The sequence below is a fragment of the Crocuta crocuta genome, unplaced genomic scaffold, assembly GCF_008692635.1.
Source record: "Crocuta crocuta isolate KB4526 unplaced genomic scaffold, BGI_CrCroc_1.0 scaffold70, whole genome shotgun sequence".
Lineage (NCBI taxonomy): Eukaryota > Metazoa > Chordata > Mammalia > Carnivora > Hyaenidae > Crocuta > Crocuta crocuta.
The window spans coordinates 12,343,325-12,366,442 of record NW_027528417.1 but is presented as its reverse complement, the minus strand read 5'-3'; the positions used below and the strand labels follow the sequence as shown (position 1 = coordinate 12,366,442).

The 23,118-nt window shown below is 37.7% G+C and overlaps 1 protein-coding gene across 2 annotated transcripts in view; it reads right to left on the bottom strand.

Moving 5' to 3' along the window:
• Nucleotides 1–23,118, bottom strand: part of P3H2 (prolyl 3-hydroxylase 2) — a 150,905-nt gene that overhangs the window by 19,779 nt on the left and 108,008 nt on the right. For both annotated transcript variants that reach the window (XM_077754381.1, XM_077754380.1), the window contains exons 2-8: nucleotides 15,161–15,313; nucleotides 14,043–14,232; nucleotides 8,664–8,795; nucleotides 6,184–6,326; nucleotides 5,757–5,846; nucleotides 3,353–3,393; nucleotides 2,026–2,120 (exon numbers count right to left, since the gene is read on the bottom strand). In XM_077754381.1, the coding sequence (XP_077610507.1) occupies nucleotides 2,026–2,120; nucleotides 3,353–3,393; nucleotides 5,757–5,846; nucleotides 6,184–6,326; nucleotides 8,664–8,795; nucleotides 14,043–14,232; nucleotides 15,161–15,268 (799 nt within the window). In that variant the 5' untranslated portion in view covers nucleotides 15,269–15,313. The remainder of the gene's footprint in view (nucleotides 1–2,025; nucleotides 2,121–3,352; nucleotides 3,394–5,756; nucleotides 5,847–6,183; nucleotides 6,327–8,663; nucleotides 8,796–14,042; nucleotides 14,233–15,160; nucleotides 15,314–23,118) is intronic.

The following is a 23,118-nucleotide window of genomic DNA, read 5'->3' as shown; positions in this document are numbered from 1 at the left end:
TTAATCAACTGAGCAAAGCAGACACCCTTAGTTCAGTGTTATTTCTACTATACTGACTGGGAATATTATGGAGCAAGACCTTTGGAGACTGGTATTGAAAGGAGAATGGATAAGTGACAGATGGTTCTAGTGAGATGATAGGCCTGTCCCACGGACTGGCGTCACTCTGAGATATAGCCCTGGCTGGAATGTAGCCTTGGGTCACTCCTGCAGTGCTGAAGAGCCGTCCGATATGAATACTATCAAATACTGTTAGGTAACCAGAGGAGATGATGATGGCTTTGTGGAAGATGAGAAGAGCTGAAATGTATTCTACTCTGTGAAGCATGCTTCCTTTCTCGCCCCCTGACATCTTTCAGCCAGACTAAGATATGCAAATGTTTTTTTGGTTGGGAACTTTGCCTCTGTCTTCCTCTGTTCTTAATTTAGAAACTATTTCGATCTCTAGCGATTACACAGAAGGCTTTCCAGTGGTTTTCCAGAAAACATCCTAAGATGCGGTAGCCCATTCAACTAAGCAAACTCTAGGATAGAACTTGGTAGCCCAGCCAATAATGGTCTCTCTCCATCCTGTACAGTCTCCCACTCTACTCTTCATACCAGCCTTCCTAGTTAGGTGCTGGACGTCACAGTCCCTGGTAGCAGGAAAAAAAAATGCTTTGAAGCTTGGCAACTGTCCTGGAGGTTCCCAAACATCCACAGCAAAGTGCTGGCTTATTGGCATGTACTTCCTGGGTGAGTTCTCAGCCTAAAATGCAATGTGAACTCTGGCTGATCATGAAATTCTCTGGCATTCGTAAAACAGCTTGGACTTTGTGGCTGCAAACTGAGGTCTAGGTCAGATTAGATGAGCATATTATATCCTGTTTACTGCCTCAAACTGACTTGGAAGCTAAGAAAGGAAAGGGCTGGGAAATGTGAGAGCTGGCGAGAGCAAGAAATGTTCAAATCAGCTAGAGGAATGTGCTGACACACTCTTGTTGGGGAAAGGAGAACTGTACTTCTCAACGCACGTTTTGAAAGACTTCTTATCTTGCATGTATTTAATCAATAAAGGATACACGTTGGATGTCTAAACACTTCTATGTTCCATCTCTAGGTGAGGAAGAGAAAATAGGGTTTGGATTCAAATGCCTGGGTTTGAATGCCTGCTCAACCCATTAAGAGCTGTCAAAACATCGGGTGAGTCACCGTAACTCAGTGAGCCTCAGTTTTCTTGCCTGTGAAATGGGGACACTTGTCTCACATCGAATGCTTCCAATATTCAAATGAATTGTGTGTAAAATTGTTTGAAAAATTCTAAAATACATAGCTATCATAATAATTGTTAAGGATCACTACTGAGTACCACTGTGGCCAATAACTTACTATTATAACAGTGTGTAGCTCTATTTATAAACTACTTTTGACAACACTCTATATATGTTTCCACTAATTTTGAACTGATATAAACAGGCGTATGATGTTCTGCTCTCTCCGTCTCTGTGCCTTTGTTCCACTTGTTTTATCCAGTAGAACGGCTCCTTCCACACCTCTGTCAGTTCACTAGATTCTACTTATCACTCAGAGCCCTGCTCAGATATATGTGCCTCAAACATCTTAGGTTAACTCATGAAATATCCATGTGACCTGTCTCTTCAAGTTCCTCTGATGCAGTCTATTCTGGACTGTCCAGCACTCACTCCCTGCATGACAAAAGGAAGCCCTGTGAACACTCCAAGCCTCAGGCACTTAACTGAGGATCACAATGATCATTCAGTCCCTGCCTAGCTCACAGGATTCCTGTGGGAAACACATGAGGGAATGACCTTGGAAGCACTTTTATTGAAAACCAAAGGCAATGATACACAGACCTGAGACATTTTTGTTTTTAAGTCTTGCTTTCAGAATTTTATAAATATCCTAGTTTAATCCTGTTCTTTACTTCCTAGAGAGAGTGGGCTCTTCCTTAATTTAAGTAAGAACTAGACAAGTCCCATCTCCTCCTTGCCCCACTGCTGTAAGGAAAAGCACACAGATACTTACCCTCTCTTAAGTCTCGATCTATCTTGGGTGATGATTTTTTCCCCATTGACAATCCATGAACTTCTGCCCCCTCCACATTCACTCCTGAAGGGACTCTGCCATCAAAAACAGTTGAAATTGAACTTCCCACTGCATAAGGACACTCAAGGACAAAAGGCACCTTACTCGGGTAGTCTATGACTCTAGGCTATATATTTTTGTTTTATATTGTATATTTTGTCCGTCTATCTTTCAGGATCAAATTAACCGCCACTGCCTCCATGAAGACCTCTATTCCCTCAAAGAATGTGCTCTATTTCACTTCTCTAAATCTTCTTAGCACTGTTTTTTTTACAGTTAATTATATCCATAACTTTACCCTGTTGAGATTAGACATTAAGTCTCAACAGAGCAGAAAAAAAATGATCGTGTGCATCTTTAGAATGCTCAGAGTGTTGTATTTTTGTCTCGAGCAGAGTGCATCACTGAACAACGACTGACTAGAAATTAACCAAGACCTAGTGCAGTGGTTCTCTACTGTTCCAAGAAAGAAGACACAGGTTTCAAACTTGATAAACATCCAGATTATATGGATTGAATAAACCCAAATACACACGTACACTCTTGGATATCTTCTAATAATTTTAGGCCATCCAGAGGTTGAGGCCTTGAAGACTAGTGAAAGACCACAACATCTGGAATAGGAAGACCTTGATCGGCCAGTGCCTTGTGGTGACACTCGGAGAGAGTCCTTTGCCTTGTCAGAACCTCAGGTTCTGAACTTGAAAATGAATGGGCTAGACCATGTCCTCTCAAACATGTAAATCCAACATTCTATGATGCCTTGAACTGCTCATAATATGTACATTGATTTTCCACTTCTATCATTTAAAAAAAATGAGGTTCTTTCATTTCTGATTAGATTAGTAACACCTAATATTTTAGTTTGCCATGAAAACTTTCTGAACTCCTTGCTTTCAAATGCAGCAAGGCAATTCAGCATTAACAAGATAAAAATTAAGCTCTATCCTACTATAATAAATTAAAAACAGCATCGAATTTTCTCTGATTGAGAATCACAGAATATTTAGCCTTCAGAGGTCACCTGTTCCAGCCCCTTAAACTGGAGGAAAAACATGAGACCAGGAAGGAAGATAAATCACTCAAGGTCTCACAGAAGTATGGGAAGAGCTAGGACCAGAACGCTGAACAAGTAATTCCCATTGTGGAATCTTTTAATTAGATATTTTTGCCTATTTCATTGCGCCAAGGTCCTTATAATGGGCATGACTCTAAGTATTTCTCCTCATTAAAAATAAATGGATTGAGTTCTGAATGAAGAACTCACCGATTCTCATCCTGTCGCCCTCCATATCCGATCCAATAATTCTGTTTTGAATTAAAAACAAACAAACAAACAAACAAACACCACATCAGTAGCTTTGTCACTAAAACATAACTTACAAAATAAAATATATACTTAAAATCCTCCAAATACCTAAAACATTAGGAAACTTGCCTACTGTATAAAGATGTAATATATAAACAGATTAATAAAAAAAAACTAAAGTTGATGCTATTTTGGCAAAGACAATGTGTTTCACAAATGGATTTTTCAAAATAGCATGGAATTAGTCGAAGCATTTATATTTCTTGTCCAAGAAATGATTTGGAATTTGGTGTCAGGAAGACAATTACAAGATCGTTTAGTCCAACTCACTTATGTTTTGTGAACAAAACAAACATACAAAAATGTCCAGCTTGATTAATAATCTGTGCAGGATCATAAAGAGACTTTTTCTGAATTCTCTTGGGAGAATGCAGTTTTAAGAAAATAACAGGGGCATCTGGGTGGCTAAGTTGGTTAAGTGTCTGACTTTGGCTCAGGTAATGATCTCATGGTTCGAGGGTTCAAGCCCCGTGTCGGGCTCCATGCTGACAGCTCAGAGATTAGAGCCTGCTTCGGAGTCTATGTCTCTCTCTCTCTCTGGCTCTCCCCCACTCATGCTCTGTTTCTCTCTGTCTCAATAATAAATATGAAAAAATTAAAAAAAAAAAAGAAAATCCATAGTAGGGCTATCAGCATATTAAAAATGTTTATTTTTTATAATAACTTTTAATATGCTGGTTATCAGCATATTAAAAATGTTTATTAAAGGGATGCCTGAGTGGCTCAGTTGGTTAAGTGTCAGGTTCCTGAAGTCGGCTCAGGTCATGGTCTCACAGTTTGTGAGATCGAGCCCCACGTTGGGCTGTGCACTGACAGCATGCAGAGCCTGCTTGAGATTCTCTCTTCCTCTTTCTCCTCCTCTATCTCTGCCCCTCCCCCACGTGCTCTCACTCTCTTACTCTCTCTCAAAATAAGAAAAAAAGAGGAATGTTTTTTGCATATTTTAAATTATCCTAATTTTTAAAATGTGCCAATAAAACATAACTAAGAAAGAAATGAAAAGATATGTCACAATAGGATATATTACGAACAGTGCCTTTTTATAAATATATGATAATGTGCATTATATAAAAAACTTATATGTAGTTAACCAATGGATAAAAAACAGGTATGCACAGATAATTTCAAATCAGAGGAAAAATAATTAATAATAATATGTGAAAAATTTATTTTTGCTGGTCATCAAAGGAATATAAGTTAAAACAACAATGATATACCATTTTGTACATAAGAAATATAAATGATTTTAAAATGTTATTTCCCATTACTGAAATGTTTGTAGTAAACTAGTACTTAAAAAAATTGAGAGAGAGAAATTAAAAGAGAGAACACGAGTCGGAGAGAGGGGCAGAGGGGGGGAGAGAGAGAGAGAGAGAGAGAGAGAATCTTAAACAGGCTACAAGCTCATAGGAGCCCAATGTAGATATCTACCCCATGACCCTGGGATCGTGACCTGAGCCAAAATCAAGAGTCACTGCTCAACTGACTGAACCACCCAGGTACCACAGTAAACTGGTACCTTTATGCATTGCTGTGGAGGTATCAGAAAACTCTCTTAGAAAAGCAATTTCAACAACTTTAAAACTTCTCATATCCCTTGACAATAGAATAATCCCACCCCTGGGAATTTATTCATAGTTCAATATAGAGAAAAATGCTTCATGCATTAAATACAGTAGAAAAAAAACCAGAAACAAACCAAATGTTCAGACTCAAGAAAATAATTACTTATTCCACATCACTTCTACATATGCAGCTAAAAATCATTTTAAAGGCTATAAAAATGTAGAAATTGCTTAAGAAACCCTAAATAAAAATCAGAACAGACATCTCTCTGTACCTTAGTGCTAGATCTGCAAAAGATGTGTCTGTACATGCAGAATGACCAGAAGTCAACATGGACAAGTGGGAAAAGTCAGCACAATGAGGAGTACAATGGAGAGTGTTTTTGTTCTTTATGGAGTCTTTCTAATGGTTCAAATATGTAAGAGAAATACAAAATGTTGCATCCAGAATTTAAGACATAAAACCATCCTGAGGCAAATGTATCAGGTACAAAACACTTCTCCCCAGATATATTTGCTTTTGACTTTGGATCTCAGTGCCGCGGAGATCTAGTAAAGCCTTTTAACATTTAGCACACATATTGAATAAACATCTCCCCCACCTCCCCGGATTTTGTTAATGTAAGGCAGGAGATTAGAATCTTCAGTAATTGAAGCTGGGAAATAAAAACATAATTAAGAAGTCCATTGAATGGTTCTTTAAAGAAAACATTTCCTCTTTTCCTCTTTGCTCTTACCGGCTCCGTGTATGAAAATCCTAGACCCTCTGCAGCTGATTTTATTAGTTCCGATTCCAGTTTATGACGCTTCACGAACATTGCCAAATCCTAGAGGAAAAAATGAAAAAGAAGGAAAAGTTTATATCTAAATAACAGTTAAGAAATATGATAAATGTTCAAGTGGAAATATTTTTCATTAGGCAGTGACAAATGAGCTAAAAAAATTCACAGCTGCAGAAATAAAAAGTCTCCATCTCAACAGATTTTCACAAGCCATCACATATGAGTAAAATATGCTCCTGGCATTCATAATCAAGTACAAAAGAATGGAATTCTACAACAGTTACTAAACTGCTAGATATCTTTAAGAGCAGTGCTACATTTTTGCCAGTTCTGCCCAGTGCATCTAGCAGAATACAGTTTCCTCACAGGACATTGGTCTCACCTCTCTGGCCTCAATGGATGCTGGGTCAATGTTGTCATCTAGTAGGCTCTCATAATAATCCACATTGTCTAGGACATCCTCATCATCCGGGTGGAGGAGAAGATAGGCCTTGGCACACTCCAAGGCTTTCACATATTCACCGACTGAAATGCCAAAGAACTGCAGCATTAGAGTGAGCCTATGTCCATCTAGAGGATTTTTTTTAATGCTTTTTATTTATTTCTGAGAGAGAGAGAGACACAGCGTGAGCAGGGGAGGGTCAGAGAGAGAGGGAGGCACAGAATTTGAAACAGTGTCCGGGCTCTGAGCTAGCCGTCAGCACAGAACCCGACGCGAGGCCCGAACCCACGAACCGTGAGATCATGACCTGAGCCCACGTCGGAAGCTTAACCGACTGAGCCACTTAGGCGCCCCTAGAGGATTTTTAAGAAACACTTCAAACTGTCTGTTAGAGGTCACCATTAAACGTGAATAAGAGGAAAGACAAGGTAAAGCTGAAGTGCATACACTAAAATAGTCACCCATAAAAACAGATTTCTTGAATATACAGAACAAACTGATGGTTGTCTGAGGGGAGGTGAGTAGGGGGATGGGAAAAATAAATAAAGGGGATTAGGAGGTGCAAACTTCCAGGTATAAAATACATAAATCACCGAGTTGAAAAGTACAGCACAGGAAACAGAGTCAATAAGATTGTAATAATGTTATTTGGTGACAGATGGGGACCACACTTATCATGATGAGCCCTGAGTAATGTACAGAATTGTTGAATCATTATGTTGTACGCCTGAAACTAATGTAACATGATGTGCTAATTATACTTTTAAAAAACTAGCCACAGACAAAAGGAAAGATATGATTTCAGGTCTTTAAAATGTACTATCTTTGGTCTGCTTTGGTCTGCATCTATTATTAAAAGTTTCCACCTGAAAATGTTTGCTATAACTTATATCATTTAATAGAGATAAGCAGAGCAGATTTTTGGGAGTTAATTCTGTTTTTTGTACTGAGGTTGACAACATGATATCTAAAACCAATTTTAGCAATTATAATTCTATGAATTTCTTTTAAACATAAGGAAAATTGCTCAGTTTTTTTTTCTCAATTAGATACACAGAAATCAAAACTAATTTGAGATTTAAAAAATTCACCTAATGGTTTAGGGAATATGTAAAATTTCCACAATATACTCTGTGGATGAGCAATGAAAAATGTACTCCATATGGAAGAAAATGTGACCACATCTATCAAAATTTTAAATGAATAAACCATTCAACATAGCATTATACTTCTAGAAATTTATCCTATATATATTTATGTATGAATGTGAAATAACTTACATAAAATGTTATTCATTTGATCCTTGATGGAAATAGAAAACTGTTGCAAACAACACAATGTCCATCAATAAGGAGACACATAAAATAAATTATAGGACAATGACACACGACTATCAAGAAATATGAGTGAGGAAGATTTCCATGTGCTGATACAATTAGGTCAAGCCATATAATATTGCCAAAATTTGACCATTTCTGACCTAAGCAAATGGTAATTTCATAGGACCAACTTACTAAAAAAGTCTGGTATATTTTATTGTTTTTTTATGGTTTTTTTAATTCTGAGAGAGAGAGAGAGTTGTTGTTTTTTAATTCTATTTTTAGGTAATCTCTACACCAATGTAGAGGGCTCAAGCCTACAACCCCAAGATCAAGAGTCATGTGCTCCACTGACTGAGATGGCTAGGTACTGCTGATATATATTATTCAGTGAAGGAAACAATGTAGAGAACAATATAATTAACATGCTACCTTCTATTCATAAGCAGGGAAAGTAAGTTGGTGTGTGTGTGTGTGTGTGTGTGTGTATGTGTGTGTGTGTGTGTGTGTATGTGTGTGTGTGTATTTCGAAGAGATAAATCAGAAACTGCGTTGTAGGGCACCAAATTGGGTTTCAGGAAAAAGGAAGAGAGGGAGGCTTTTATATTAATCTTTGGACCTGTGGGTCCAAATATATGACTTTTTTTTAAAGTTTATTTACTTTGAGAGAAGCGCAAACAGGGAAGGGTCAGAGAGAATCCCCAGCAGTCTCCATGCTGTCAGGGCAGAACCCAACACAGAGACCAATCTCAAGAACCATGAGATCTGACCTGCATGGAAATCAAGAGTCAGATGCCTACCTGACTGAGCCACCCAGGCGCTCCAATATAGGACCTTTCAAAATTAAGTTGAAAAATTCTATTTAAAAATCATGTAAAATGTCAGCCTAGTATAATTTTCAGGACATTATCACAGCATTTGCCCACTTGTGGTTTCACCTGCTCTCTGTGGCCTGAGCTGCAGTGGTGTGAGGTGAGAGAAAAAAACACATTAATCCCCACTGCCTCAATGGTAAACTGAGAAATGCAGAGGAAAACACAATGTCTGTAATGATGAGCAACACCCCTCCCTCACAGGTCTTCGGGATGAGCCATGTTTTACCTCGATAGTAGGCAAACTGTAAGTAGTCAAAATGCAGAGGAAGAAAGTTCTCAATCGGAGAAAGGCGGCCAGGGCGGGTGGCAAGCTCCCTCACGCATTCGTGCTGGCAAACCAGCACCTGCATGTAGTGATCTGGAAGACAAGAGTGAGAGATGGGTCCCTCCCGTCTGCTGGAGTGTCCAGACTTCAAGATCAGAGCCACAATTGTCCAGGGCATGCCTCACCTCACCACACTCCTAGAGTGATCTCATTATTATCTTTACTTTATGAGCAGACACCGGTTTCACAAAGGAAGCAAGTGACTTGCCAAGGCCTCCTGATCAGTGTTCACTAGAGTAATTAATAGTAGATTCCAAATCTTCTGAACCCTGGTCTTTTCTCAGTGCTGCACTCTCCCCTTCTGTGTATCCCTTTCCTTCATCTCCGGAGAGTGACGCAGGCCATCTCACCCCACCCATGCCCAGCTGAATCCTCCCTATTTAATAAGTCCAGGGCCTCTCCTTGGATACTGGGTGGCCTGAACTGTTCTGGGTCAAGATCGGATGTTCAGATGCTGGTTATGCTAAGGACTAGTTGAGGGAAAGGAACTGCCATGCCTGTGGGGAGTTCATGTAGAGAAGTGAAGTAAGGATGCGTTTTCTCCTTATTAACATTTTCAAGAACTTTTCCTAAAGGGGAAATAGAAACTATATTTCACATCTATTGATCAGGAACCTATTCTATTCACTTACAAAACAGTCCATCACCTGACAACTGGAAATCCTAACACTGTGGGAACTGATAAAAAACGATAAGAAGGAAAGCTAAAGAATTTGGATATACACTCTTGACTCTCTCTGTTCCCCTTTCTTTGTTCCCACCCTTCTCACTTACAAATAGGTGAGGATCCTCCAGTGTAGAGATTGTCACACTCCCTCGAGCTTTGGGCTCTATCTCATCCAAGCATAAGCTGAGGAAACACAAGGGGCTAATGTCCCAGAGGAGCAAACACTTCCTATATTTTGCCCCACCTATGATTTTTGCAGTGAAGGTGGAGATAGTCTTTTGCAGAAAAAGGAGAGTTTATTCATGCTTGTGCAAAGCAGGTTCTCATAAGAATGATGATAAAACCTTCTGATATCATGACTTTACATTTTATTACCACAAATGTCTCCTTTCAAAAGTTCTCTGTTGGGCAGAGTTTAGCTTGTATCTTGATGATGTGAAGAGGGACCCCAGAAAAAGGGCATGGGTGCTTCCTGGTGTGTAGGAAAATGCATCAGTTTTTGCACAGTCTGGCTAACTCACCCCAGCATAGCACAACAAACAGAATCCCTACAGTCCATTGGTTCTTAACTACAGTTGGAGGCTGAGAGGGGAAGAATGAGTTCTCTCTATTTCTTTTGCATCTCATAAATAAAGCAGCTATATAAAAATCCAATAAATAGCTGTTTCATTTCATAGGAAAACAACATACAACTTCAACTAGTTTGTTTCTAGTTGCCTGGCCACTGGCATTCCTCTTACCTTCTAATACACACTCCTCCTAATTCCAAATGACAAGCAGAAGGAAGAGGTGGAAAACACACCCAAGAAGAACCCCAAATCTGAATGGAGGTATTTTTCAACGTAAGTTATAAATAGCAACTAAATGAGAGTGACACAAGGATGTTCTTTAGGGCTTCAACAGCACAGTAACAAATAACTGCATTCAAAACCCATTCGTATTTTCCCCCAATTTTTCAAGTTCTTCTAACTCTAAAATTCAAATATGCTGACTTCCTAAATACATTCTGTATTTTAAGAGCCTCTTTCACTCTTAATTTAGAACAGTTTGGAAACAGACAAGAATTTACATAGAGCTATGATATCACATCTTATTTTTTATTATTATTTTTAGAAAGTTTCTAACTTTCTTTCTTTCTTTCTTTCTTTCTTTCTTTCTTTCTTTCTTTCTTTCTTTCTTTCTTTCTTTCTTTCTTTCTTTCTTCCTTTCTTTTTCTTTCTGAGCGACAGAGACAGAGCATGGGGGGGGCGGTGCAGAGAGAGGGAGACACAGAATTGGAAGGAGGCTCCAGGCTCTGAGCTGTCAGCACAGAGCCTGACATGGGCTCAAACTCACAAACTGTGAGATAATGACCTGAGCCGAAATCAGACGCTTAACTAACTGAGCCACCCAGGCACCCTGATATCACATTTTATTAGTTGTATTTTTTTCTCCTTTCTAGATCAAATGTTATTGTACAATTATTATGTTTTAATAAGTTTGAGATCCAAGTCACTTGTGTGGGAACACTTTTTAAAATTTTCTTCTCATAATAAACTGGATATGGGTCAAGTTCCCAAGACGACTTACCATATTTCTTTAATATACAATATTTGATTGAGCTTTAGAAACGATGCCTTTTTAAGTCACTTGTCTTTTTTGGAAGTGGGAATAATATTGGTGGTCACTGTAGTATTAAGAGCCTATGTTAGGAGAGCTCTATTCTTTTCCAGTAACCAACATATTATGATAACTTCGAGCAAATCACTAAATGTTATTCTGTAAGAATCAGTTAGTCCACTTTCCTAAATCAGATGTAGGGTGTTTACTAGAGCCCTTTAGTAACCATTGATGGAGGCAGGTGTAAAGGAGATTGCGGGATATGGAGACAGGGTACATATCCTTACACTATTACAAGGAAACTATAATAAAGGAAAAGGATTCCCAAATAAAAGAATAAGTGTCAAGAAATACTCAACAGTTAAAATGTGAAACACATATGAAACTGACATTCAAATGAGCAGTGCTCACAAAAATGTAGGCAAATGACTCTGCCAGAGGCCTAGCAAAACAAAACCATACAGGGAAAAATCTTCGATAAATCAGATATTTCTATTGATTATAGGTAAATTGAATTGGTTTTAGGTAACTGAGTATGTGGCAAATAGGTCATCCAACAAATTGATTTTCAGTCTACTTCTTAATTTAATAAAAGATGTTTTCTAATTGTCTCTCTCAAAGACCTTAATAATTTATGACCTACATTTTCAAAACACATAGTATTATACCTTTTTAATCAATGTGAATGATGGAGAGGTCATTTTCTTCTTTCTTCCCTTTGCTTCCCTTTGCTTCCTTCCTTCCTTCCTTTCTTCCTTCCTTCCTTCCTTCCCTCCCTTCTTTTTTCCTTCCACTCATTCATTTAACAAATATTTACTAAGCACATACTATTTGTCAGTCAGCATACCTAGGTCCTGAGGTCTAAGTACTTAGCAATATAGAACATTAGGCAAATAATAGAGGAAAACAAGTTTCAAAGTCTGTGAGTGAAAATGAACACAGTAGCCAATCAAAAAAACAGAAAAAGAGAGAAGATGAAAATAAACACAAGTGCACAACCATGGATGTCCTTATTGAAGGTTTGGGATTTTATTTCAAGTGCAATGGCAGTCTTTGGCAGGGGGGTTCTGTGAATGCACTTTCATTTTTTCAGAAGACTGTTCTGTCTGCCTACAGAGTAAAACCTCATCAGGACATGAGGACTAGCAAGGACTATCATAGTGGCTTTGTTAAAACATACTGTTGATTTGAACCACTGACAAAAGAGGTAGAGAGAACTAGGGAATCTTACACGCTATTAGGAGGTAGCATCTATCTTATGGTACCAATCAGAGAATAGCAATTAAGGGAAATGTTGGATTGGAAGGGAACAATTGGGATTTGGTTCAAACTCCTTAGGTGAGTGGTGCTTTTCATGGAGACAAAAAACACTGGCACTTGGGGAGAGCTGACTCACATCCATAATTTGCCTTTCTACAGGTATTGGTGAAGTGGAGCACTGTTTTTTATATATTTATAACTTGGAACACAGTAGGCACTTGACAGATATTTGTTAACCATGTGCTACTGAATAAGTTATCCTTTGTCCATTTTTCAATTACGTAGACCTAAAAATATGCACTCTAGAGTGAGATAAGCCTAGGCTGGATTCCAGCTTCACCATTTTTTGTTGTTTATGTTTATTTATTTCTTAATTTATTTATTTTGAGAGAGAGAGAGAGAGAGCGCGAATGCACAAGTGAGGGAAAGGCAGAGAGAAAAGGAGAGAGAGAGACAGAGAAAGAGAGGGAGAGAGAGGGAGAATCCCAAGTAGGTTCCATATTGTCAGTGTGGAGCCTGACTTGGGGCTTGATCTCAATGAACTGTGACATCATGACCTGAGCCAAAATCAAGAGTCAGATGCTTAGCCTACTGAGCCACCCAGCTACTCCAGATTTCCAGCTTCACCTTAATCACATTGCTCTGAGGTATAAATTCCTCATTTAAAAAAACGGAGAAAATGGTGAAAAACAATACCATACACCTATAAGAAGTTGTTTAGAGGATTAAAAGATACATAAATATGTAAAATGCTTTCTACATTGTAACTGCTATATAAATATTGCTTATTATTATAACTATCAATAAATCAGAAATAAATTACCACTACTACTAATAATATATAGGTTAGACTTAAATATTATGGATATTAACTGTTTGCATCTAAATATTTTGTAACTTTTTCCACTTTGTCATTTGTAATTCAGCTTGATTTGTTCTATCTCTTGTATTATAAATCTTGTGTAAAGTTTATCTTTTTCTTTATTATTTCTTGTCTTTTGTCATTCTAAGAAGTGGTTTTCTTCTTCCGTTATACAAATATTCTCTTGCATTTTCTTCTAATAGTTTTATTTCATAGTTACATTGTTAACATAGAATTTATTTTTGTGTTTTTGCATACATATGCTTCCCATCATAAGTGGTTAACCAGCCAATCTCCCCAATTAATGTATAATTCATATTATCTACTATTTTAAATGTCCCTTTGTAATATATTAAATTTTCATATATAATAAAATGCTCTTTTAAATAACTGAAGAAAACTACGCAAAATTATTCACTATTACATAGTTTATAATAATGAACACCTTCAACTTCCTTAATATTCATCAGTAAGCAGGCCAGTCAATTATGCTTTCCACATATATTGGAACATTGAACAACCATTAAATACAATAAGGTAGATCTACATGTACTTACATGAGAAGAAGTCCACACTACACTGTTAAGCATAAAATAAAACAGAAACAAAAATATGCTGAAAATCAATACTCATAGTATTGTCTTATTTTTATAAAAAAATGAATTAATGATTATCAATAAACACATAAACATTTATATATGCATCTGAAAAGGTTTGGGAGCACAGTCACCAACATTTAAACTAGGTAGATTTATTTATTGGCAGTGGGATGGGTTAAATATCTTTTTCATTTTTTTCATCACATACTTCTGTATTGTTAGAATAGTTTACAGATTGCATGTAGTAGTACTTCTATAGTCAGGAAATAAATAAAGGGAAAAATAAGCTTTACCTGCAATGGCTTCATAGAGACCAGCTTTGTACCCTAAGTACTCGTACTCCTCAAATCTCTGTGGTCCCTCACACAGGGCTCTGCATTCCATATCTTCATTGAAATAGTCTCTTAACGCTTGTTCGAAGTACTTGATAGCCAGCTCAAAGTCATCAGCCTCATAATGTTTAACTCCTGCACTGTAACTCTCCTGCAAAGAAGCAGAAAAATATTGGGGCACTTGAAGACCAGGATTCAGGCAGATTCAGGATCATCTGGACAGAGGGCACTGTGCTCCTGTGCTGTGGAAGAGCAATAAGCCTTGCACTGGGAGATAAAAGGTGGTCTCAAGTAATTGTAAACGAGATGGGAGTTACCCAGCACGTTGAGTGCTGTGACACCAGTAAATTTCACATTCTTCCTGAGCTCATGCAAGAAAATGTTTTCTAACCCCATCTGCATATAGCTATGGCCATGCACCAAAGGCCGGGGAGATTGATGTGGGTGGCTGTGACACATCCATGTTCCAGGCCTGGCCCAAGTTAATAATAATAATAATAATAACAACAACAACAACAACGTTCTGCAAACCTTCCCTTATCCTGTTCTTCAATCATCTTGGAAATCACTGGTGAGAATGGTGACATCGCCAATTGAAAAAAAAAGAAAGAAAAAGAAAAAAAGAAAGCCCCAACTTACTGCGGTGTCAAGTAAGCTTTCATTTAAGTGAATAATTATGTAGCTTTAAAATGATCAGAACTTGAAAAGTACAGGTATGATAGAAAAACACCTGGACTAGGAGCTGGGAAACCACAGTGTGACCTGAGCAGTTCACACTACTTCAACTCCTATCTGTAAAATTAAAGGGTTGGGGGCACCGACATTCAAAGAGGGAGACAGAGGTTTATATTGCTTTCTACTTTTCATCACATATTACTTATTTTCTAAGAGTATTTTCATTTTCTCTCAATTTTTTCAACCCTGATAATGACACTATGCCATCTGCAAACTCTGAAAGTACAAAACTATCACTATATTGGAAATTGAGAATCAACCTGAGACCCTCATGCACAGGTATCTGCTTTGAGTCAAATGAAACTTGGGAGCACCTGGTGAGGGCAATGGTCTGCGGTGCTTACCAGATGTGGTTTGGCTTCTCGATCTACCAACGGGAGGACTTCAACACCGGCCATTGTTCTATAATTCTCAATGTTCTGCTGCATTTCCATGTGCTCAGGGTTAGCCATGAAAAATGTGTGGGCTGCTTCCACTGCCTTGTCCAGCTGGTTAAGCTACAGNGGGACCAAATGAAGGCAAACATGTCTAACCCAGCTCAGTACTAGCCCAAGAGCCAAGAGCTAAAGTGACGGGGCAGGTTCCAGCTCACATTCACTATATACAACCCCCATACTGAAAAGTGGGACGGTAATAGACAGGGCTCCTAAAATGACATGTGGATATCTGGGCTTTGGTGAAAATGGGTACACATACTCTACTCCAAGTTCATTCTTTTCCCGCTCTTTTCTGAGCCATCTGCATTTTCAGGGCAATTGAATCTTTATGCTTCTGATTGTTTCATGGATTGATCCAAACAGAAAGCTGCTGGGTTACCTGGGTGGCTCAGTCGGTTGAGTGTCCGACTTTGGCTCAGGTCATGATCTCATGGTTTTTGAGCCCCACGTAGGGCTCCATGCTGACAGCTCAAAGCCTGGAGTCTGCTTTGGACTGTGTCTCCCTCTCTCTCTGCCCCTCCCCCGCTCACACGCTGTCTCTGTCTCAAAAATAAAATCATCAAAAAACAAAACAAAATAGAAAGCTGCCAACGCTGTGCCACCTCTAATTCATATTTTTGACATTTTTATCTTGTACTTTTCTTTTCTTTCTGTTCCTTTTGCCTTTAATCCTGACAATATATAGGAGTATAAAGAAACCTATCCCTTTCCAGAGGATGGGAAGGAGTATACCTTTCACTCCACCAAATTTGTTATCTGGCTTTAGAATGTGAAGAATACAAAACTAAGAGAGGTAGATTATTCCAATGCGTAAGATGTGTTGAATACAGCACATAGAACACTCTACCACACTCCTTTTTGTATGAAATATTTGATTCCAGACTTATAACTTTGATTCTCTTTAATACAAAAGGAAGAATTTTTAATAACCACTCCATAGACACCACAAAATCGTCTCCTAAACCACACAATACACTGTTCTCCATGAAATGCAATGGTGCATTTTTTTAACAAAGTAGAATTAAATTTACTCAATTTGCGATATTTTGCCCTATGCTTTAGACACAGAGAATGTATAGAGACACATCTATTTGCCCCATATCAGAAAAGTGAATATTCATATTAGCAGTCTTTTTCATGGTAAAATTCAAATAATGTTGGATCGATTTTGGAGTATGAAGACAGGAAAACACATTGTTATTAAAAAGTAAACAAAAAATCATGGAAAAACATACAAGATTCAACTGAATCTGCTTTTGATGGTCTTGCCACTCAAGTATTAGTAAAAAATAGAAAGAAGCACTGAGTTTCCAAGTCCCCAGTTTCTGCCATCTTGTAATGGATTAATAATCTTAGCCTTAATCACAGAAAACATAAACTGCCCTATTTTAAGACCTGAGATCCTTAACTGCATCTAATAATAGTAATACCTCTTTCCTTCTTGAATTTGCATACTCTTAGCTTCTGGTCTTCCTTCCAATAAATCTGGTCTCCTCTGCTTTCCCTGCCCCTTTTACCTTTGTCCTCAATTCTGTGCTCACAGAACGATTTAGGTTGTCACTAATTTGGGATGTGGTTTCTTTCTTAATTTACATATTCTCAACTTCTCACACACCAACACAGATAAATATGAATTGTATAGACATCTACACAGTAATGAGGACATCTACACATGATGAGGAAGAACAATAGGTCTAAACTGGGTGTGGCTACACATATTGATCAAGTAAACCTTGAAAAATCATTTTGAACATTTGTGCCTCATTTCTCCTTTAAGAAAAAAATGTGCTCACAAAAAACCCATACCATCATCTACTGCATAGCATTTTGGAAGGATTTAATTGTGTAATGTATATAAATGTGCTTCACAAATCACAAAAATCCTTAAAAAAACAATCACAGAGAGGGAGGCAAATCATAATGGACTCTTAAATATGGAGAATAAAGGTTGCTGAAGGGGAGGGGAGTGGGGGGATGGGCTAGATGGGTGATGGGCATTAAGGAGGGTACTTGTTGGGATGAGCACTAGGTGTCATATGTAAGTGATGAATCACTGGGTTCTACTCCTGAAACCAATACTGTATGAAACCACACTGTATGTTAACTAACTTGAATTTAAGTAAATAAATTTAAAAAAACCCCACAGAATACAATTTATAAATGATCTGTTTCAAAGATGTAAATATGTTGTCAACAATGATGGTATAATCTGTAACTCCCATGGACTCATAATTTATGAGAATATAGTAAGGTCTTTGTGGTTGGTGGAAACTGTCTTTAGTCAAGAGCCAAACTATAAATTCTGAACAAAAAGGATTAGCACTGACATACTCTGGTTCTATATAGCACAAGCCATTCAAGTTGCTAGAACATAAATAAAATATTTATTATTATTTTTTACTTTCCTACCTTCATCTTTTGCTCAGGCTATTCCACTGATCTAGAGAGCCTTTGTCCCTTGATCTTTCCTTCTTGAAATCTAACATACCCCATAAAGCCAAGCCTGAATCTTGCCTTCTCTAAGAGATCCTTTCTCAACAATCCAGCTACAGTTAAGCACAATATCATCTTATCCCTATTCCTCTACTTATTCCTCTACTAGCACTTATCAGACTCTTTTGTGCATTGCACCTACCTGAGTATATTCGTTTTTTTCTGGCAGAGCTCTTTGAGAATAGGGACCATATGACTTCTTCTTGTTTGTTTGTTTGTTTACATATAGAGGATATCTATGAAACGTCAAAAAAAAGAGGAAGAACTTCTAACAAGTCTATCTTTTATACACAAATCAAAAGGTATATTATATGTGAGTGTGCTTCCTAAGCTATACTGTACTTATAAATGTATAACATTTCTGAAGTCATAATTCACACTGAGAGCTTCAATACTGATTATCAACAACGAATATGATTCAATAGCTCTTGAAAACTGTCAGCTGATGTTGACAAATTGGTTCCTTTTCTTAAATTTTACCACATTGTTGTTACTTGTTTTTCTTTCATATTTGATGCTTTCCCCATTTATAATTCAGTATTGATCATAATACCATCTTCTCCAATACAAATATTAAGAAGATTTCATGACTTAAGGTCAAACTATAAAACTTCTTCATGAACTGGACATGGCATTTAAATCAGTGTGAACCAGTTCAGGAAACTGGAATTGGAGGCCAAAGCCTATAAAACAAGCCATTATTTTAACTGTAAGCTTGATATCTTTGCACTCAATTTTAGAAATTAGATATACACATCTGAAGTGGTAGGAAAAGTCCAAGCAAACATGTGGGTGCTGCATATAATGCTGTATTTTTGGATGGAGATTATTATACAGCCTTGTAAGTACTAGGTTTCAGCTAAGAAATGATCTACCCACTACTTCATTGAAGCAAACAAAAAGCAAACTGCCCTTAAAGCCTGCACACTGGACTTCCTTTAAGATAAAAATAAAATAAGCCAGAGGAGATGGTAACTCTATACATTAGGGGGAAAAATCCCTGCAAAATAAAGAACAACTGAGGAAAGGGGAGTGATCTGACAACGAGATGGTATCAAACTTTTCAGGGAGCCGACTGCCCCACTGAGATGTGAGAAATTCTGGCCAGAAATGCATTCAAGACACACTGGGTCATTTCAGCTCAGGCTGTGAAGAACTGAGGCGAGCATTTTCTCCTGCCAGCCCAGAAGCATGACTGTACACGGCAGTCATGCTGCACGGAAAAAGAAATGAATGCTGATTAAATCAACACCCTGCTGACATTCAGAAGTTACTCTGTCCACTGATGCCTGAATGAAACTCTTTTGACTCACTATGGTTTTCCATAGCTAGTAATAAGTACACATTGACTATTTAGAAGCCTTTAGTAGCTATCCATTGACCACAAAAGAGATTCCAGAAACTATGTACTATGACATTCAACATCTCCAGGATGTGGCCCCCACTAACTTCCTAATATAACTTCCTCATCTCTGCCGTACACAAACTTTTCCCACAAAAAGTTCCAGAGGAAATTCTAGATGTTTCATAATTTACCCTCTTTCTATTCAAGAAAATACTCAAACGCCAAATGCTCCAGTCATGGCCAAATTCTTCATTTCACTCATTCACTTATTCAGCAAATACTTGTTTTGTACTGAATTGGTGCTAGACACTGTGACAGTTGATGAGAATACCTGCATGGTCAAAACAGACAAAGACTCTGCTTTCTAGGTACTTAGAGCCTCCTCCAAGGGAACAAGGCTAAAGTAAGTCATTAGTGAAATTAATTTCATATTGTGCTGAATGCTATAAAGAAATAAATGAAGAATACTGTAAGAGCTGGCTGGGGCTGGGATGGAAGCAGGACTCTATTAGATAAATTAGTCAAAGAAGGTCACTCAGCAATGGTATTTTTCAGCTGAGCTCTAAATGGTGAGAAGCCAGTCATGAGCAGAACAGGAGGAAGAACATTCCAGGCCAAAGGAAGTGAATTGAAAGGGCCCTTTCCTGGCAAAAGAAAGTCAAGTGGAAAAAGTCTTGAGATGTTTTTAAAGCAGAGGAGAGACTAAGGAGAGATATTTGAAGAGCTGGAGAAGGACACATCATGGGAGAGTTTATTCGAAGTGCAGTAGGAAACCATTAAAGAATTTTAAACAGTATCTGATGCACATTTCAACATGACAGTTCAGGTTGTTGGGTGAAGAACAGATCTTTGGTAGCGAGTAAGAGAACATGCCAGTAATTCAGGCGAGAGATCATGCTTTCACTTTCAAAATAAAAACAGGAGAAGCATGGGTCAGTACCCTGTCTTCCCCATTGCGTTCCTTTCTCTCCTTCATTTTGCCTATTCTTGCTATAGAATAGGCCAAAAAAATGATGTTTTTCAATTCAGACACATAGAACAAAGCAAACAGTTCTAAAGTTTCCAAACACAGTTTAGGGGTCATATGCAAGTTCCCTGTCTTCTGAATTAAGAGATATATGAACCTTAAATAGTTTGAATATGAAACTTAGGACAGCTTATAAGACATATGCAAGAAAGGAAATTCTAAAGCACATTCAAAACACGTAAAGAATACCATACTTCTGAGATAGAATATTTAGAATCACTTTCTATCCTGGGAAGCCTTTGTATGCAACCAGGATAAACCAGCAAGCCCATGCTAAGTAATTTCCACTCTTCTACTCAAACATCCACATTTTCAATAAAGGAGGGAACTCTCTCTCACTCTACTTTCGCCACCCTAACTTTGGGAATTCATCCAACATCATGCATTAAATTCTGATGAACTGCTATATTCTTTTGGCTTGGCTCTTCACTTAAATTTCACAATATAGCAACTTTAGCAAATTTTTAGGCCCATAGGAGGTTTCTTACCAACTGACAAGCAAGTAAGTTGACGCTGAAGGCATCCTGTTTCTAGGTCACAGTAGAATTTTTAAGTTTTAGTTAGCAGCAGAAACACACTAGCTGGAGGGAAAGGATGTCACTAGACGATAGAATGCACATCATGCTAAACACTGAAAATTCATGGGCTAAAAACCATAAACGTTCTTTTATAAAACAATAAGATTTTTTTGTTTTGTTTTGTTTTGCTCGTTGATAATGGTGACACGAGACATGTTTGTAGCAATTGCGAATATCTCCAAATTTACCTCAAATTTTGGCCAACTCAGAGTTAATTTTTCTTTACAAAACCAAATAAGCAAATAATTTTAAAAATTGAACAATATATTAAGAGAATCGTCTTAAAATAAAGATCCATTAAGTTTTGAAACAAAATTCGAAAGCATTTTGTTAAGTACTGGATTAAACTAAATCTTAGGAATTACAATATTTCAAATGTAAAGGCCAGGCTGTTTAAGAAGAATTCAAATTTTAGAAAACTTCTATACATTTCCACATAATGTAGTCGGATTTTGAGAGATTCAAAAAATAGCTATATGAAAAATCTCTTTGGGAGTGCCTGGCTGGCTCAGTCAGTTAAGCGTCTGACTTCGGCTCAGGTCATGATCTCAAGGTTCGTGGGTTGGAACCCCACGTTGAGCTCTGTGCTGACAGCTCAGAGCCTGGAGTCTGCTTTGGATTCTGTGTCTCCCTCTCTTTCTGCCCCTCCCTTGCTTGTGCTCTAGCTCTCCCTTTCAAAATAAACAAACATTAAAAAAATAAATAAAAGAAAACCACTTTGCATTCTTATTTCACAATTTCCAATGGTGTTACTATCCTTTATGTTGTTAATATAACTTGTAAAAAAGACCAATGTATTGAATTATTCTTATAGTTAGGTTTTTTATATTTCAGGAAGTAATTGCTGCTTCTCTTGACAAATATACAAAATTAATTTTACCAAGGCACCTGGGTAGCTCAGTCAGTTAAGGATCTGACTCTTGATTTCAGCTCGGGTCATCATCGCACTGTTCATGAGATCAAGCCCCATGTCAGGCTCTCACTGACAGCACAGAGCCTGCTTGGGATTCTCGTTCTCCCTCTCTCTTTGCCCCTCCCCTGCTCATGAACACATTCTCTCTCTCTCAAAATAAGTAAACATTTAAAAATAAAATAAAATAAATTTACCAGACATTGAGGACTGCATAATATACTGCATTGACCTTATTGTCCTGCTACTAAGCAGCTCAGAGCTTAATTTTATTCTCAAATACAGTAACAGTACTATACTGGGCTTCTAGTATAACAGACTGAAGCTGGTATATTATCCTTTTTTCTTATTCCATTTCAAAAATCTACTGATATCAATAATTACCTTAGGTAATTCAAAGTCCTTTTGGGCACAGGAGAAGTATAAAAGATAAACACCCTTGGTAAGGGAAATTCCTAGTAATTAATTCTTTCCTGCATCTTAATGTAGAAAATTTAGAAATTTCTAGCTTTAAATAATGCATATTAATTCACAGGTTAGGTGTTCATGCTAATGTAGAAAAAGAACTTATCTTCGACTCATGGAATGTTAGTTTAAAATGTAGTCATGGTTATAAGTAAATATTTATAGCTTTCAAAATGCTATTTGGTACGGATTAGATGGGAAATGGCATTTCTAAAGACGAACGTTTTCTCTATGGAGTAAGTTGGAAAGGAAGAATATGTATTTTTAAAGCATTTTCTTTTGCCAAACTGCTTATACTCTTTCCTTCAATTACTTATGGTCCTGGGCCTGATTAATAGACTCGGGCTCGTTCTGAACACTGGTAAGTTTCAAGCTGATGTTTACAACTTAATATTAAACACTGATTCAGAGTAGCCACAGTCAAACGAGGTTAACCTCATGAGCTCAGGGCAACAATAGATCCTATCAGCTAAGTTTGCTAGAAGGTTTCTTATCTAAATAAAAACCATCTTCCAGGGTAAGGAGAACAGGAAAGTGAAGAAGCAGAACTTTTAAACATACCATTTCTGATTAGAGACTATTTAAAACAAAAAGTCCTTGAAGTTTTTGAAAAAGAAGGAAGCCTCAAAAGATTAGCCAAAAATTATGTGTGTGCTTAACTGGACAAAATCACTCAAGCCATCTGTGTCCTGTATTGTCTAGCTCCCTAGCAAGAGGGCAGCCAAGGCTTGGATGCTCTCTGGGTAAGGAGAGAGCACTATCTTAGTGATGGAATGTGCCACAGACCCAATGAATCTAGTGTGTGTGGCTTGCTGGTATGTGCCTGTTGTTTTTGGTTCTAAACATTAGGACAGGGTAAGATTGAATAACTGGGCAGGCATCTTAACCTCTGAAGTATTGTCCAGAAGTCTCCCTTGAGGTGTCAGAGGATGACTAATGGTTACCGAAAAGAAGGTTTGGGCCAAGACCTCTCTGACATTTGCTTCCTGCTACTGTTTTTGGAAACACAGCTTTACTCCTCTTTAGAAATTTCTTTGGAAGGCAGAT